At 38.3% G+C, this 18,410-nt stretch overlaps 1 protein-coding gene across 1 annotated transcript in view; it reads left to right on the top strand.

Moving 5' to 3' along the window:
- Positions 1-2,758: 2,758 nt before the first annotated feature.
- Positions 2,759-18,410, top strand: part of LOC124605161 (molybdenum cofactor biosynthesis protein 1-like) — a 64,082-nt gene continuing 48,430 nt past the window's right edge. Inside the window, exons 1-3 of the mRNA XM_047136642.1 lie at positions 2,759-2,887; positions 3,994-4,214; positions 11,369-11,624. Of these exons, the coding sequence (XP_046992598.1) occupies positions 2,759-2,887; positions 3,994-4,214; positions 11,369-11,624 (606 nt within the window). The remainder of the gene's footprint in view (positions 2,888-3,993; positions 4,215-11,368; positions 11,625-18,410) is intronic.

Below are 18,410 nucleotides of genomic sequence, written 5' to 3'. Positions count from 1 at the left end.
TGTATGTCCGTCTGGTTATTTGACCTGTTGTGCTGCCATTCACAAACAGCATTCCAGGAGGTGTTTTCCTACAGGATAACACTTGCTCACATACTGCTGTTGTAAGCCAACATGCTATAGTGTGTCAACATATTGCCTTGGCTTGCTCGATAACCAGCTCTACCTCCCATCGAGCACGTATTGGACATCATCTGATGACAGCTTCAACCCATCCACAAACATCATTAACTGTCCTTATATTGGCCAACCAAGTGCAACAGGCATGGAACTCCATCCCATAAACTGACACATGACACGTGTACAATAGCGTACCAGCATTTGCATTTACATTTGCAGTGGCTTGTCTCACACTCCCATTGATCCTGCAACGTTAATCACTTTACATACGTTGTCTCAACAAATATATTCCTGGTATTTCATTACTCTACATTAATTATTTTTTGGTGTTGCAAATTTTTCCGTCAGTGTACCTGGCCTTTCTTTAACCATCCCTGGGGCAATGCAGAATTCTCTTCCCAGTAGCGAGAAAATGCCGTTATTCCAATTTTGAAATCACATAAATTGCCTCTTCAAACGGACAGCTGTCGTCCAGATTGTTTACTCAGTGTCCTGCAAGTTACTTGAACATATGGTTAGTTGAAGGCTGTATTGTGTCCTTGAATCCCCGGATCTTTTGGCTTCGATCCAGGGTGCTTTTCGCCAAGGGCGCTCTACTGAAGATAATTTAGTCCACTTGAAGTGTGCTATCTGAACAGCTTTTGCTCAGCATCAGTTCCTTGTTGCAGTTTTCATTGATATGCATGTATATCTTATGATACCACATGGTGCCATAACGTCCTTGCCACCTTAAAGGAGTGGGGCCTCCATGGCCCACTCCTGATTTTTATCCAGAACTTTCTTCCATGTCACACTTTTTGGGTACAGGTTGGTGCCTCCTGTAGCATCCCCCCCCTGCAGGAGAAGGGGCTTGCACAAGGTTCTGTTTTGAGTGTCACTCTCCTTTTTGTGGCTATCAATGATCTGGCGGCAGCTGCATGACATATTTTGTCCCCATCATTTTTGTTCGTCCGCGACGGCTATTGCTGGAGGCAGAATGCAGGGAGCAATACACCAAGCACAATCCTGGGCTTTCACTCATAGCATCCATTTTTTGGCTGCCATGACCTACGTTATGCATTTCTGTCATTGTGTTTTTTAGGACTGGTCTTTGATGCCTAGTTGACATGGCTTCCTCGTCTTTGCCAACTAAAGCAGACATGTAGGTCGCACCTGAATGCTCTTCTATGCCTCAGCGGTGTGGTCCACTCTACTTTGATATGGCTGTATGCAGCATTGGTGCAGTCACACCTAGATTACAGGAATCTCTCATATGACTTTTTATCAGCTTCGACATTACGTCTGGATTCGATACACTATTGTGAGGTAAGACTGGTAACAGGTGCCTTTGGACTAGGCAGCAGTTCCACTATTGTGGGTTCTGCACCATCAAAAATTGATGGCAGCTGCTCACCCATAGTACCCCAACTGTCATCTCCTCTTTCCAGATATGAGATCTACCTCCCAAAACGGCAACACAGGTCTGGGGCTACGATCACCAAGTTTGAGTCTTGGTCAAGCACACAGTTTTAATCTGCCAGGAAGTTTCATATCAGTGCACACTATGCTGCAGAGTGAAAATCTCATTCTAGAAAACTCTTTATCTGTAATTCTCTTTACATATTGGCTATTTTCTTCACATAAGGGGGACATGGTCTCATCTGAAATGTGAAACAAGCCTGTAAAAGAAAGGGGGGGGGGGGGCAGTTCTCAGTTCTTGAGCAGTGACCCTCATGTTTTTTTTTTGTGCAATTTGGGTTAGTTTATGTTCAATCCTTGCGCCCAATTTACTCTTTCATCTACCTACTTTTTTTCTCGTCAAGCAGAATGATATTTATGCCTGGTGCTTAATACCTGTTTGTATCACTTACAATGCTGGTATTTATGAATTTTTTAGCATTTGACTCCGGAAAGACCATTTTTCTTTGTAGTGTGGTCTTGCCAACAGCAAATTTTCTGGATGGAAAGTCGCTCAATCTGCTCATATACTTTAAAATTTAAAAGTAAATCTAGCAATGCTAGAATGTATACAAAATACTGATATACCCATTTTCAAGTTGTTGTTTAAAGATTCGCGACTTTTAAAACTTACGTAGATTATCTTTTTGATGATAGAACTTTACATAAGAAGTTATTAAGAACATTGCGAATATCACATGACGAACAATTGAATGACTAAATCAGTGTTATCAACCCTCATTCATTGACACATGTAATAAATTCATCGAAGCAGTGAAGTTCAGAGCTGTAAAAATTTCTGAAATTAAAAGTATACATTGCCTAATGAATGTATTATTTTGGGGTGAAAGAACACAATAATTATTAGTTTTGGAATGTAATAATTCACTATGGCTTCATTTTAATTCTAATAAGTTTCACACTGTAATGAAACATTGTCTAAATGCCTCTCTTTCTCTCTCTCTCTCTCTCTCTCTCTCTCTCTCTCTCTCTCATTTGTTATAACTTACCGCTGTTATATTGTATTTGCATTGCAGTCATTACATTAAAATTGGCTATATTGATTCTGCAATTTATACTATTATGTTATTGCTAAGAATTGATTTAAAGAATAAACGTATATATTTATTTGTAAGATTTTGTAAATTTATACCACTGGAACTCTTTCAAAATATTTGATTGCGTAATACTGCCAATAAATACAATGACTTTCTTTCTTCTGTTTATAATTGTAATAGATGTTGGACACTTTGACTCCAAGTATGTTATACAGAAACGCAGTGATTTTTTGCAAAAGGCAAAACTATGTGTTCGAAGAATTGTGGAGAGGAGGGTACGTGATGTATTTTAAGTAGGTTATAAAGAGTAACTATAACAACAAAAACAATAAATTATTTGTGATTGGCAAGCTTTCGGAGCCAGTGGCTCCTCCAGACAGAAGCGTTGAAGGGGAAGGAAGAAGGGTAAAGGAAAAGGCCTGGAGAGTTCCAGGAAAAGGTGTAGATTTTGGAAAAGTCACCCACAACTTCGGATTAGGCGAAAAATAGAAACGACACATGTCATATACCAGCTATTATGTAAACACTGTTCAGCTTTCTACATCTGCATGACTACCACCAAATTATCAGTTAGGATAAGTGGGCATAGGCATAGTGTATATACTGGAAACTCACAATATCCTGTTGCAGAGCATGCTCTACAACATGGCATACGTGACCTCGGCACTTGTTTCACCACACATGCCACCTGGATTCTTCCGCCAGACACCAGTTTCTCAGAACTCCGCAGGTGGGAACTAGCACTACAACGTGTCCTTGGTTCTCACCACCCACCTCGCCTTAATTTACGTTAATTTCTCCTGTCTCAGCTTTTCTTCACTGTAATTACTCTTTGCTTCACTCCGTTTTAGCTTTCTACATCTTTCATTGTCTTTCCCGTCTATTTTCACTGCCCCCTCCCACAACTGTTGCATACAATACACTTACCTTCTCACTCTTATTAACCATATACAGTTTTAGTAGTAATCTGTGTCTTGCATATTACCCTGTCTTCCACCTTTAAGCTCTCAGGTTTCCGAATTTTGCCCGATGCAGTCCCCAACAATTAGTCTTTCCTTCTCATCCTGTACGGTAAGTCACCCATGACCCATGGTTCTGGGTGACTTTCCCAAAATCTACCCCTTTTCTTAGACCTCTTCAGTCCTTTTCCTTCATCCTTCTTGCTTCCCCTGCAACCCTTCAGCCTGAAGAAGGAGTCACTGGCTCCAAACGCTTGCCTATCACAACAGTCTTTTATGTGTGTGTTCTGCCACTGCTTGGTGAGTAGATTTTTTATCTATCCAATTAAATAATTTTATAAAGAGTATCTGTGTGTGATGTTTTTATTGGTATACAACTTGTTATAAACAAAACTTATTTTTACCATTTAATATGTTTCCAGATATTTACCAGTGGTAAAGATGAAATTGGGTTGATTGTACTTGGTTCTGACAAGACACAGAATCCACTTGATTACCCAAATGTTAGTGTGGAATTTCCTCTTGCACTACCTACATGGCAGATGATATCCTTTGTGGAGAAAGCTTTACATGAAAGTGAAATAAAAACAGATTGGATAGATGGTGTTGTTGTTGGCATGCAAGTCTTGAAAGATGAGCTAGAGTAATTATTTAAAGCTGTCTGTTTCATGACATTCCTGGAACATGTTCCAGAATGTGTGTTACACAAATCACAGTGACATAGTTGTGACTTTATAAACTTGAATCAATATGTTTTTGTAATGAAAAAGAAACAGAAGGCACAATACCTGCAGAAATAGGAAATTTTTTTGTGTGATTTTACTGCATGAATGTTTTTTACAGTTTTTCAGCTCAATAATTAAGGAGGTATTGATACAAGGCTTTGCCAAAAACCCATCTGTCACCTACAATTCCAGCCCTGTCACTGGCATTCCGTACCCCACAATATGACTGGGCCACTATGAAAGCAGCCACATCATTGTCAAATTCACTGAAACTACTGCATAGCAATTTGCTTGAGTATGGCTGCAGTTGTGGTCTTCAGTTTGGTTTAAGCACTGCGTCAATACCTTCTCCTCCATGGATTATTTCCAGTATTTGGAGATGAAACATTAGGCAGCAAAACGTGCCTTATAACCAAAATCTAATGAACATATAATTAAATTAACTAAAGATGTAATGTTGCACTCTCAGGTAAGACTGATCTTGAATACAAAGCCAAAGTGGAAATTAATTGTAAGCTGCAACATTCATCTCACTTTTTGTTATTGAAATTATTCACAGTGCCATAGGGAGAACTGAGTTTATGTTTTTTATAGAGTCAGATACACGCTGTGGCACAGGGTGCTGTCCATTATTCTCCTGACTATGATGTCCAGCTATGGTAGTCTTCCTTCTTCTTTGGTCTCCATAGTGAATTTGATTTTGTGGCGTGTGGAGTTCAGATGTACAAAGAAGTCAAGAAGTTTGTCTCTTCCATGAGGCCAGATGACAAGTGTGTTATCCACATAACAGAAGAAGAAGAAGAAGAAGATGGATTTCCATTTGGATGACATCAGGGCCTCTTCCTCGAAGTGCACCGTAAGCATATTCACAATCTCTGGTCAGAGTGGGCTGCCTATTCCGACTCCATCTGTTTGCGGGAGGTGGGTGTGCCATGAGTCAGTGAAGTGGGAAAGTTGACCAAGTAATATGCGTGACGTGTCATACCTCGACCGATATTGAGAACAGAATAAAAAATTCAGAGGCATTACTTTTCAGCACTCCCATGCATATTCTGCATGCAAGAAAAGCTTATGGAGCGGGTTTCTCATTCAGAAATTCTATTTCAGTGTTGGTTGTTTACACGAAGACCGTGTTAAGCATAATGGAAGAAGGAGAAATGTTTATCAGCATTCCAGATTTGGCAGTGGCAGGCTCATGGTCTGCTGAGACTCTGGTTTATTGTTTCACTATATTGCTGCTTGCATTGCTCAGAATCTCATTTTGTGCCAACATAGAATTGGTAGGTTCAGGAGGGCCATGCTAAATGCCTTGCAGGGCCTCAGTAGTGCCACCCAACTAGCACCTGAGAGGGCAGACAAGTGTTCGCTCATGCGTACGTGATCCTGCAGTGAAGTTGTGTACATTTAGTCAGGAAGTGGGCTTGTATACAGTGAGACAGATATCCACACAGACAATGTGATGGCATCTGGAGCAGCACAGACTGTCAAGCCCTTAATGCAGCTCTAGAGAGAGGTGAACTGACAGCGGTGCAACTGACAACAATGCCAGACACAGGAATGGCACTGTGTCATCGTGTCAGACAAGTCTCGGTTCTGCAACATCGTCACAATTGATGTACTTGTGTTTGGAGGCTCTGATGCCAACAGACCTGGCCAGATTGTACCTGTCATTCTCATGCGGGTCCAGCATGTGATGTGATGGTATGGGGTGCAACTGGATACATGTCACAACTTCTGGTTCACATATCCAGTAATTTGGACAGCAGTCATTGCATTTGTGTTTTGTTAAGGCCTATCGCTGTGCCCTATTTTCAAGGGCTCCGTGATTGTAGATTGTATTTTATTGGTCCTGTTGTCTACATAGCAGCTTATGCATAAGACATTGGACAAGTCAAGTTATAAATATACAGGCTGAAAGTAATTTCAAAGCATACATATTTAAGCTTACAATAATACACTTTACACACAAGTATTTATATAACACATTTCATAAATTTAAATATTCTTCAATGGAATAAAAGCAGTGATGCTGTAAATATGACTTTAGAGATTTTCCAAATGTATTGACCTCAGTGATAGCTTTTATGTTTTCAGGAAGTTTGTTATAAAGCTTAACTCCCATGTGAAAAGTACCTTTTTGGCACAGTGCTATGCTGATTTGAGTCATATGTAAGTTCCTGTTTTGTCTGGTAAAGTGCTCATGTATATCACAGTTTTTTTTAGCCTCTGGTCCTTGCCTATTACATTTAATTTAAAGAACAAAAGGGTTTCCATAATGTATACACACGGTAATGGGAGAATACCAGATTTCTTAAACAGGGGTTTACAAGAGTCTCTAGGCTTGCACCCAAACAAGATTCTAATGGCCCTTTTTTTGTAGTTTAAAAGTGCTATTAGCTATTTTAGAGTTTCCCCAGAAGGTGACCCCATATCTAAGACGAGAATGAAAGTACGCATGATATGCATTCAATACTGTTTTCTCACTACAGCATGATTTTAATGAACAAAGAAGATAACGTGTTTTGGTCAGTTCTGCATTGAGACATTCAATATGCTTGTTCCATCTGATGTTACTCTGCAGCCAAAGTCCTAAGAATTTGGTTTCAGTACTGTTACCAACTGGTTCGTCATTGATAGAGACTGATGGGATAAACATGTCCTTGTTAGGAACATTGTGGAATTTTAGAGCAACGGTTTTCTTACTGTTTATTACAAGCCGATTACTCTGTGCCCAGCTGCTAAGTTGTTTCGTGACTGTGTTTACTGTCTGCTGTAACTGTTCATCGTCGTCTCCTTTTAGTAGAATCGTGGTGTCATCTGCAAATATGATTGATTTGTGTGCATCAATATTTAAGCTTAGATCATTTATGTACAGAAGAAACAGAAGGGGTCCCAATACGGATCCTTGGGGTACACCACATTTTATTTGTTTATAGTCAGATAAGTGATTAGATACAGTTTTTAGTTCAATATTTGTGTGCTTGACGCACACTGCCTGCATACGATTTGTCAGGAAGGAACTGATCCACTTGTTGGACAGACCTCGAATACCATATCTTTCTAGCTTTGATAGCGGAATTTTATGGTCCACCATGTCAAAAGCTTTTGACAAGTCAATAAAGACTGCTATTGTTTCCTGTTTTTTGTCCATCAGGTTTAGGATGAAATTGATGCACTCATAGACAGCAGTTGTCGTTGACCTCTTATTTCTGAATCCATGTTGTTCATTACATAGGATGCTGTTTTTATTTATAAATTTCATAAGTTTCTCATACATAACTTTTTCCAGTACTTTAGAGATGCAGGAGGAAATTGTGATGGGTCTGTAGTTATTTACATTGTCTTTATCCCCTTTTTTATATACAGGAATAACTTTTGATGTTTTTAACACATCAGGGCAAGTGCCTGCCTGAAGTGAGCAGTCGCATAAATGTGTGAGTACTTCAGTTAGGTTTGATGCGCTCTCCTTTAACACTGTTGCAGGTATACCATCAATACCTGCCGATTTGGAATTTTTTAGTCCTTTTATTGCTTTAGCTACTTCATCTTGTGAAACAGAACCGATGTACATTGATCCTCTACATGTACTTATTTTATATTCATTTGCCTGGATGCTCTTAAAGTTTGATTGTAACATATTTTCAGCAACACCTGTGAAAAAGTTGTTAAATGTGTTAGCTACTTCTAAGGGGTTTGTTACTTTTTTATTTTTATGTGATAGTGTTATATTTTTCCAAGGTTGTCTGTATTCTCCACATTCTTTTTTTATAACACTCCACATAGCCTTTGATTTATTAGCTGAATTATAAATGATTTCATCATTATGCATTATTTTTGCTGCTTTTATTACTTTTCTTAATATTTTGGAGTATTTTTTGTAGTATGCGCGTACTACAGGTGAGGAATTTTTCGAGTTACATATTTCATGAAGTAGTCTTCTCTTCTGGCATGAAACCCTTATTCCCTTTGTGATCCAGCTGTTTGTTCTAGAGTTTCCCCGTATGGTTAATGTTTTCAGTGGGAATGCAAGTTCAAAGAAATGGGTTAATGTATCAATGAAAGTGTCGAATTTTTCATTTATATCATTCATTTTGTACACTCCTAGCCATTTTTCTTTGTGTAATAAGTTGTTGAAGTAGTTCACATTATGCTGATTATAGCTTCGATATGCTGTTCTAAAAGACATGTTGTTAATAATACTGCCTTGTACTTTTATGCTTAATATTTGAGCAAGATGATCACTAAAACCTGCATTGAAAATTTTTAGTGAGGTGTTGTGTAAACTCTTATTTACTAGAAACTGATCAAGAGCTGTTTGACAAGTTTCTGATACTCGGGTAACTGCTTTTACTTCAGCCTTTAAATTGAAGGACGTTGCAAGGTTCAAAATGGTCTCCCTATTTCCACTATTCGTGAGGAAGTCAATATTGAAGTCACCACAGATTATAAATTCACAATCCATTTTATTTACTTTATTTAGCAATGACTCCATTTTGTTTAAGAAAAGTTCAAAATTCCCAGACGGTGATCGGTAAACTGTAGCAATAACCAGGTTGAACTGAGTAATTTTTATAGCTGCAATTTCATAATCCTTTTCGACATTTGCCCTAGTTAAGTCAGGTAGTGTAATAAAATCTACATTATCCTTTGTGTAAATTGCTACCCCACACTGTTTGCTGTTTTTCCTGCAGTAGTAAGCAGCCAAGACAAATTTGTTTATTTTAGTATTCTGGATTAATTCTGGGTTAAGCCAGTGCTCAGAAATGCATAACACTGAGATATCATTAAGTTCATGTGTTAATAGAACGTTAATTTCATCGATCTTATTACGCAGGGATTGCACATTATGGTGATAAATTTTTAAATCGGGCGTATTCACAATTTGGTAATTGGGAATCATATTTACAGCATCACATACCTCTAGTTTAAATTAGGAATGTCAGCAGCGTTGTATTTTTGTTCTTCTTTCTTGTTTATTTTGTTTTCCTCGCTGTTGGAAGGATGTTCAGGAAGCTGATAAATTGTTCTATCCCTTACAAGTCTTTCTTTGATGTTATCTTTTAACTAGATAATGCAAGACTACACATCACCTGAGCTGTACTGAGCTACCTCAATACAGAGAGTGTTCCACTGTTGCCGCATCCAGCATTTTCTTCAAATCTGTCACCTGTGGAGAACGTCTGTTCACAGGATGCCAAGAGATGGGTATGCCACCAGTCGCCAGCCACCAGTCGCCAGCCACTACAGTTGAAGAACTCTGACATATGACATTCAGTTGAGTAGCATGAAATGATGTACCCATGGCTGTAATCCAACCTCGATTTGATATCCAGTGTGATGAGAGCTGTTCTGCTTTTCCAGTTTCAATACTGAAATTCATATATTATTTTTATGCTATCCTAACCAGATTGGACTGTGGTGTCATACAGCATAAAATATCTTACAACGTGTTGAATTAGTTATGAGAAGTGTAGAACAGCCAGCAGGGGAAAGATGTTGGCAATGAGACAGCTTTTATGTATAACAGCAGTACAGTGTTTCACAGTGCATAATGCTTCCGCAGATTGAGAACAAAATGTGTGGTTTGCTTTCATCCATTTTCACAAACATAGCCTAAAAAATAATGTTGACATTACTGTGCATTTCACTCTGAGGCATATTGCACTCTGAGAATGTTCATCGAATTCAGTTACTTTGTATTATATTTCAGTAACAGTGACATAATAGCAAATTGGACTGTTTGAGTTTTTACGGATTTTTTTTCCAGACACACACTACCATTTCTTCAGATTTATTTAATTTGGGTATAAATCCTTTCCAGCATATATGCTGTACACAAAATGTTGAACATAAAATGTAGCTATCTGCTGATTTAACATCTTGCTGAGTATACCGGTACAATATTTTGTTGTAACAAATAGTTCAATGTATTTTACACACTTATAAACTTATTTATACAGTTATAGTAATTTATACCATTACATTTATGTTGTACCTTAATGTTCTGGAAGACGATATTATAAGGAACCTCATACTTTTCCTGGATGATAGAGTTGTCTATAATGAATTATTGCCTGAAAAAAATCTGCACAAATTTGAGTCAGATCATAACATTTCAATTTGGTCCAAAGATAGGCAACTGAGTTTAAGTTTTCAGAAATGTAAATTGGAGCACATCACAAAACAAAAAAAAGACAGTATTGTATGACTACATTATCAAATAATCACAGTTTTAATTGGTCAACTCATACAAATATCTGGATGAAATGAAATGGTGATATAGACTCACTTGTAGGCAAAGCAGAATGCAGACTTCAATTCATTGGTAAGATACTGGAAAATGCAATCAGTCTATAGAGGACATTGCTTACAAAATACTTGTGTGGCCCATTCTAGAATATTGCTTAAGTATGACCCATAACAAATAAGGCTAATGGCAGACATTGAATGTATACAAAATAGTGTAGCATGATTGATCATAGATTTATTTGATGCATGGGAGAGCATCAAGAAGCTACTAAAAATTGGAAATGCCAGACAAGTGAAGATAGACGCCAAATATATGACAAAACCTAATTTATGAAATTTCAGGAACCTGTATTAAGTGAGGTATTTAGGGATTATACAATAACCGCATATGTATCACTCCTATAGGGACCATGAAGGCAAGATTAATTACAGCATGCACAGAACCATTTAAAGAATCATTCTTCCCACACTCCACATGAGCATTGAATGGGGAAAAACCATAATGTGTGGTACAACAATGTACTTTGTCGGACAAACCCACAGTGGTTTATACAGTGTGCATGGAGACATGGAATCAGTTGACAGTAGCTGGGTAATGGTTCATATTGATTCCCATTTCCCTGTTGCAGTAGGTGATCTTATGCCTCTAATTATTTTTTCATTGCTATCTTAACTTGCATTCTTCAATTCAGTTTATTAACCCTTCTTATCTCTTTGTATTAGGGCAAATGTACAGTTAACTTTTGAGGAATTTGTATTTTCAATTTATCAACTGGAGTTTTGTTTCATATGCAGCAGCAATGTTACAAATTATTTGTTTCAGTTTCTTTAGAATAATTTGCTGTTTCATGGGTGCCTTGAAGGAAATAAAAGATCTCGAAAGTGTCTTAATGACAACCGATGGCCTCATGTTGACAAGACAGCTGGTTGCCTTGCAGAGGGCAGGGCTTGACGGTCTGAACATCAGCTTAGACACCCTGCAGTCCCAACGCTACAACCAGATCACGAGGAGGAAAGGCTGGGAGCGTGTCATGGTTGGCATAGATCTAGCCTTGCAACTTGAATACGACCCTGTGAAGGTATTACTAGTGCAGCTGTCATCGCATGCAGACTTTCATAAACAAAATATATAAATCTGCTGTTAAGAATATCAATACAAGAATCACCATTTTAAAGCAGTATGCCCACACCCTCGCCCCCATCCCCGCTCCCACCCTCACCGCTGTCTCCACACTGCAGCTGTAAGTGAAGGAAGGTATATTAAGACAGAAGAAGTAAATTTTAGCTGACGATGCTAACAGTTTCGTAGTTTATACAACATAAAAAGGATGCCTTGCAAGTTTACCAATTAAAAATCTTATATTTTCCTCCCAAGAGAGTCTTATGAGACTCAAGATCTTTACAGTTTCTCTTTTTTTCTTTTGTGTCTTTAGTTTAAAATAAGTTTCCACTATTGTGGTGTTGTTTTGGTAAAAATACTCGATTGTTTGGAAAAATTATTCTTAATTCTGTAGTCACATTTTTGTTGTGTCTAAGTACTACTGGTTTCAGTAGCAAGTGCCAGCATCAGTTCATCTTATTATCAAACATTTCTGTGCAAAATAAAAGCTGACCACTGTGGCCGAGCGGTTCTAGGCACTTCAGTCCAGAACCGTGCTGCTGCTATGGTCGCGGGTTCGAATCCTGCCTCAGGCAGGGATGTCCTTAGGTTAGTTAGTTTTAAGTAGTTCTAAGTCTGGGGGACTGATGACCTCAGATGTTAAGTCCCATAGTGCTTAGAGCCATTTGAACCATTTTGCAAAATAAAAAGCTTCTGTACAACTGCAAACTAGACATACCATTTTCAGGGTGCAGTTCACATCTATTGAAAGCACAACAGTGACCTTTACTTTTAGTAGATAAGACACCTACTGAGGTAAGTGACTTGATGACTGCACACAAGAACTTGTCATTTATTCCATATGTAGCTACCATGCAGACTCATATTTTGTATTAGTTTGTCCTTACTCTTCCAAAAGGTTAAACCTTGTCTCTGCAGCCACAGCTTCCTCTCTTCAGCAGTTGTCTTCATCTCCATGTGTGAAGAAAATCCCATTCATTGATCATATTGTTTAAGTAGGATGTTCTCAGTCATCCCCTTGTTTTCTTACCTACGATCTTGCCTTCAGAAATGTTTTTTAAAAGATTATCGTCTCCAGTTAAGTGTCCAGTGTATTTTGCTTTGCCCTGGCCTATAACTTTCAGTGGTTCTTTCTTCTCTCCTATTTCCTTTAATTTTTCTGTCAATGCAGATAGTTCTTGTACTTCTCCTCCAGAACCACATTTCAGCAGGTCTGAGGCGATCTTCCTTTGGCTTTTCTAATGTACAGATTTTGCATCTGTGTGTCAGAACACTCCACACAAAGGTCTTTACAAATATTTTCTTAATGTGGAAGCTGATATGTTTATTCAGTTGCAGCTTCTTCTTATTTTGGAAGGAACTCTTCACCTGTGCTATTCTTTTCTTGAATGCCTTGAAATATTGATTGTTTTCTTGCAAAATGCTACTGAGATATTGAATTTCAGTTCCTTTCTTGAGTTGCTCATTGCCTGTTCTTGTATCAGTCCTACCTCCTCCTCCTTTCTTGTCTGTAGCCATAACTTTTGTCTTCTTTGTATTCATTTTTAGCTTTAGTTTTACCACTTCTTGATTTAAGGCCTGAAACATTTTATTTAGTTCCTACTCTGATTTACTATTGTGATGTCATCAATCTGCAGTGTATATGCATGCAATTAAGTTTCCATATCGACATCATGCTCCAAAAACCACCTAACTGTGTGTGGCAGGGGGTACGTCTCATGCCACTAACTGATCCCCTCTGCCTTGTTCCACTTGTGAACAGTGCTTGGGAAGAATGACTGTCAGTACACTTCTGTATTATCTCTAACTTCTCAAATTTTCTTCTCGTGATCATTTCGTGAATTGTATATGAGAGAAATTATTATGTTGTCAGACTCTTCTCGGAAACTACTCTCTCGAAATTTGGGTAGTAAATCTTTCCGTGATGCACAACTGCTCTCTTATGGCATCTACCACTGGAGTTGCTGAGCATCTCTGTAATGATCTCACAGCGACTAAATGATCCTGTGACAAAACACTCCGCATTTCATTGGATCTTCTTTCTCTCTTCTGTCAGTCTTACTGGGTAAGGACACAGGGGTAATTTACATTCACTTAAGATTCTTCCTGTGAATCTTAGTCTGGCATCTGCTTTTCTATTGCTGTTTTATGTAGTCATTCCCCTTTAAGGTTGCTCTGGATAGTTACTTCTAGATATTTTATGGTAGATTCTGTTTCCAGCAATTTGTCATTAATAGTGTAGTTGTACAGTATTGGATTTCTTTTCCTGTGTGTGTGTGTGTGTGTGTGTGTGTGTGTGTGTGTGATATGTTACATTTATTTATGTGCAGGGTCAACTGCCAGAGCCTACATCATTCACCAATCCTCTGCAGGTCATTGTGCAAATTGATACTGTCTTCTGTCATTGCTACTTTCTGATGGACAAGTGTAGTACCTGTGAACAATATTAAGGAGCCTCTGACACTTTCTACTGGATCATTTATATACATTGTAAATGTAATGGTCCTATCACATTTCCATGGCGTATTCCAGAAATTACCTTTTGATTCTGGTCATCTTTTCTTTGTTGTTGTTATTACTTCCTAGATGAACATATTAAGGAAGTAAGGTGATAGAAGGCACCCGTCTCTCACTGCCCTTCTGGTTTTCCTTCTTTCATATCCGGTTCAGTACTCTGACTTTAGTATATACTCAAAATTAATCATCTGTCCTTCCACTTTGGACATTACTTTAAGGAATGATGATATAATGGTAATCTGTTTATTAAACAATATTTTAACGATACACTATGCTTTCTGATCATATAGTGGCTTGATGATGGAATTTGATACTGAAATTAGTAATCATTAGACAAAATAAAAGTGAAGCTATAATAAAAGAAAGTAATATTTTGGATCATGTCAGTTGTTGTTCCAAACAACAGCACGTCAGGAATAGGTTCAAATGGCTCTGAGCACTATGCGACTTAACTTCTGAGGTCATCAGTCGCCTAGAACTTAGAACTAATTAAACCTAAGGACATCACACACATCCATGCCCGAGGCAGGATTCGAACCTGTGAACGTAGCGGTCATTCGGTTCCAGACTGTAGCGCCTAGAACCACACGGCCACTCTGGCTGTCCAGGAATAGGTACTAAATTATTTGTCCGCTGATGACCTCACAGCTTAGAACACTAAAACACAAATGTTAATTGTTTGTTATGTGCCCTGGTAGAGTTTACAGCTGTTTACAGTTCATGATTGGTTGTTGGAGATTGGACATTACTCACATAGTGTATTTAGTGCACAGTGCAGAAAAAGGCAGTGTCCAGAAAAGTAAACAAGTGTAAAGGCAAAAGTTTCATGACAGGATGTTGTGTCACCATACTTGGAAGACAATTATAGCCAAAGACAGAAATTTAAAAGAAACTGGCTCATTTGAGCTGTGGAGACCTAGTCGAGGATTCTCAGTAGATAATTGTTAGCACAGTAGAATTTATAAAGAGACAATGTCAGTTCGTGTCAGGGAAGGTTGATTGGTAAGTATCTATCAGCTTTCTCGTAAAACTCACAATTTGAAGAATACAAATCAAGGAAAAGGTAGAAGTCCAACAGTGTCAAATCTAGACAATAATATCGATCATCCAACAGTTTTGCAAAATCCCCAGTTGTACTTTACTTACTTACTTACTTACTAACTTACTCAGATTTGCTGTGTACCATACAAGGAACTGGTTTCCACTAGTTCACTTGATCAGCTGCCAAGTTCTCACCTTCCTCCAAGTTTGTGTCCATGGATTGAAGATTCATTGCAAAAGTTCCAGGTGTTAAAAGGTCTTCCTGTACATCTGTATCTGTCCATTGATTTCAACAACAGTGTTGATTTTGGGATTCTTCCACCTTACATGCGTAGAACATAACCTGCAATCCTCAGTCTTCTTTCAACATTAAGTTTGTGCAGGCTGTGTAGACCTCTTATTCTCAGCACTTCATCGTTTGTAACTTGGTTGGGTTAACATCTTCAGAATTCATCTCTAGCATTGTTGGTGAAAAACATGGAGACTGTGTGCTGATTTTACTGACATTTTCCAAGTCTCACACATATAAACGATAAAGGAGTGCAGTCAAAGCTTTGTTGGCATATTACAGACCTAATTGCCATATGGACTGATTTTCCAGTTCTGCTGGTGATTTCTGCATCTGTGACCTCATTATTACATATAAAGCTACCGAGATATGGCAATCTGTCAACATCTTGTATTATCTTCTATTGCACTGTAATCGGGGAAGAGACGAGTAATTTCCACTTACTTTGCACATTCTGTTTACCTTATCCCTATTAATTTTCAGCCCTACACAATAGGGCATTTAATGAGAAAGCATATAAAAATTAACTTGATGCCTTCCAAGGAGATGGTCTCTACTTAGTCTCTACTCCTTCAAGCCTGACTTTGTAAGTGTAGACCAGACATGGCTTAAATTCAGAGAAATAGTATCAACATCAATTAAGAGATATATACCAAATAAATTGAAAGGATACCAAATAAATTAAAAGGGTGGTGCACAAAATATGTCAAAACTCAGCTGCAGAAGCAATGAAAAAAAGCATGTCAAAATTTAAAAGAATGCAAAATCTCCAAGATTAGCGATGTTTTACTGAAGCTCGAAACTTAGGGTGGGTTTCAGTGCAAGATGTGTTTAATAGTTCCCATAGTGAAACTTCGTTTTGAAATCTGGAAGAAAATCCAAAGAGGTTCTGGTTGCATGTGTAGTACACCAATGGCAAGACACAACCAATACCTTCACTGCGCAATAGCTGTGGTAATATTACTGATGACAGTGCTACTAAAGCAGGGTTACTAAACACGGATTTCTGAAATTTCTTCACCAAAGACAACAAAGTTATTATTGCAGTATTCAAATCAAGAACAACTGCAACTGTGAGTAACTTAGTAGTAGCTCTCCTCAGTGTCATAAAGCAGTTATGTTTCTTTCAGAGAATGCTGATACAATAGCTCCATTAGAAATCATATATAGCCCTGGAGATTCTAAAAGGTATCAGATAGATTATATAATGGTAAGACAGAGATTTAGGAACCAGGTTTTAAATTGTAAGACATTTCCAGGGGCAGATGTGGACTCTGACCACAATCTATTGGTTATGACCTGTAGATTAAAACTGAAGAAACTGCAAAAAGGTGGGAATTTAAGGAGATGGGACCTGGATAAACTGAAAGAATCAGAGGTTGTACAGAGTTTCAGGGAGAGCATAAGGGAACAATTGACAGGAATGGGGGAAAGAAATGCAGTAGAAGAATAATGGGTAGCTTTGATGGATGAAGTAGTGAAGGCAGCAGAGGATCAAGTACGTAAAAAGACGAGGGCTAGTAGAAATCCTTGGGTAACAGAAGAAATATTGAATTTAATTGATGAAAGGAGAAAATATAAAAATGCAGTAAATGAAGCAGGCAAAAAGGAATACAAATGTCTCAAAAATGAGATCGACAGGAAGTGCAAAATGGCTAAGCAGGGAGGGCTAGAGGACAAATGTAGGGATGTAGAGGCTTATCTCACTAGGGGTAAGATAGGTACTGCCTACAGGAAAATTAGAGAGACCTTTGGAGATAAGAGAACCACTTGCATGAACATCAAGAGCTCAGATGGAAACCCAGTTCTAAGCAAAGAAGGGAAAGCAGAAAGGTGGAAGGAGTATATAGAGGGTCTATACAAGGGCGATACACTTGAGGACAATATTATGGAAATGGAAGAGGATGTAGATGAAGATGAAATGGGAGATACAATACTGCGTGAAGAGTTTGACAGAGCACTGAAAGACCTGAGTCGAAACAAGGCCCCTGGAGTAGACAACATTCCATTGGAACTACTGACGGCCTTGGGAGAGCCAGTCCAGACAAAACTCTACCATCTGGTGAGCAAGATGTATGAAACAGGCGAAATACCATCAGACTTCAAGAAGAATATAATAATTCCAATCCCAAAGAAAGCAGGTGTTGACAGATGTGAAAATTACCGAACAATCAGTTTAATAAGCCACAGCTGCAAAATACTAACACGAATTCTTTACAGACGAATGGAAAAACTAGTAGAAGCCGACCTCAGGGAAGATCAGTTGGGATTCCGTAGAAATACTGGAACATGTGAGGCATTACTGACCTTACGACTTATCTTGGAAGAAAGATTAAGGAAAGGCAAACCTACGTTTCTAGCATTTGTAGACTTAGGGAAATCTTTTAACAATGTTGACTGGAATACTCTCTTTCAAATTCTAAAGGTGGCAGGGGTAAAATACAGGGAGCGAAAGGCTATTTACAATTTGTACAGAAACCAAATGGCAGTTATAAGAGTCGAGGGACATGAAAGGGAAGCAGTGGTTGGGAAGGGAGTAAGACAGGGTTATAGCCTCTCCCCGATGATATTCGATCTGTATATTGAGCAAGCAGTAAAAGAAATAAAAGAAAAATTCGGAGTAGGTATTAAAATCCATGGAGAAGAAATAAAAACGTTGAGGTTCGCCGATGACATTGTAATTCTGTCAGAGACAGCAAAGGACTTGGAAGAGCAGATGAACGGAATGGATGGTGTCTTGAAGGGAGGATATAAGATGAACATCAACAAAAGCAAAACGAGTGTAATGGAATGTAGTCGAATGAAGTAAGGTGATGCTGAGGGAATTAGGTTAGGAAATGAGACACTTAAAGTAGTAAAGGAGTTTTGCTATTTGGGGAGCAAAATAACTGATGTTGG

This window comes from Schistocerca americana, chromosome 3, assembly GCF_021461395.2.
Source record: "Schistocerca americana isolate TAMUIC-IGC-003095 chromosome 3, iqSchAmer2.1, whole genome shotgun sequence".
Classification (NCBI taxonomy): domain Eukaryota; kingdom Metazoa; phylum Arthropoda; class Insecta; order Orthoptera; family Acrididae; genus Schistocerca; species Schistocerca americana.
The sequence above is the reverse complement of the archived record's forward strand: the minus strand, read 5'-3'. Positions and strand labels throughout refer to the sequence as shown.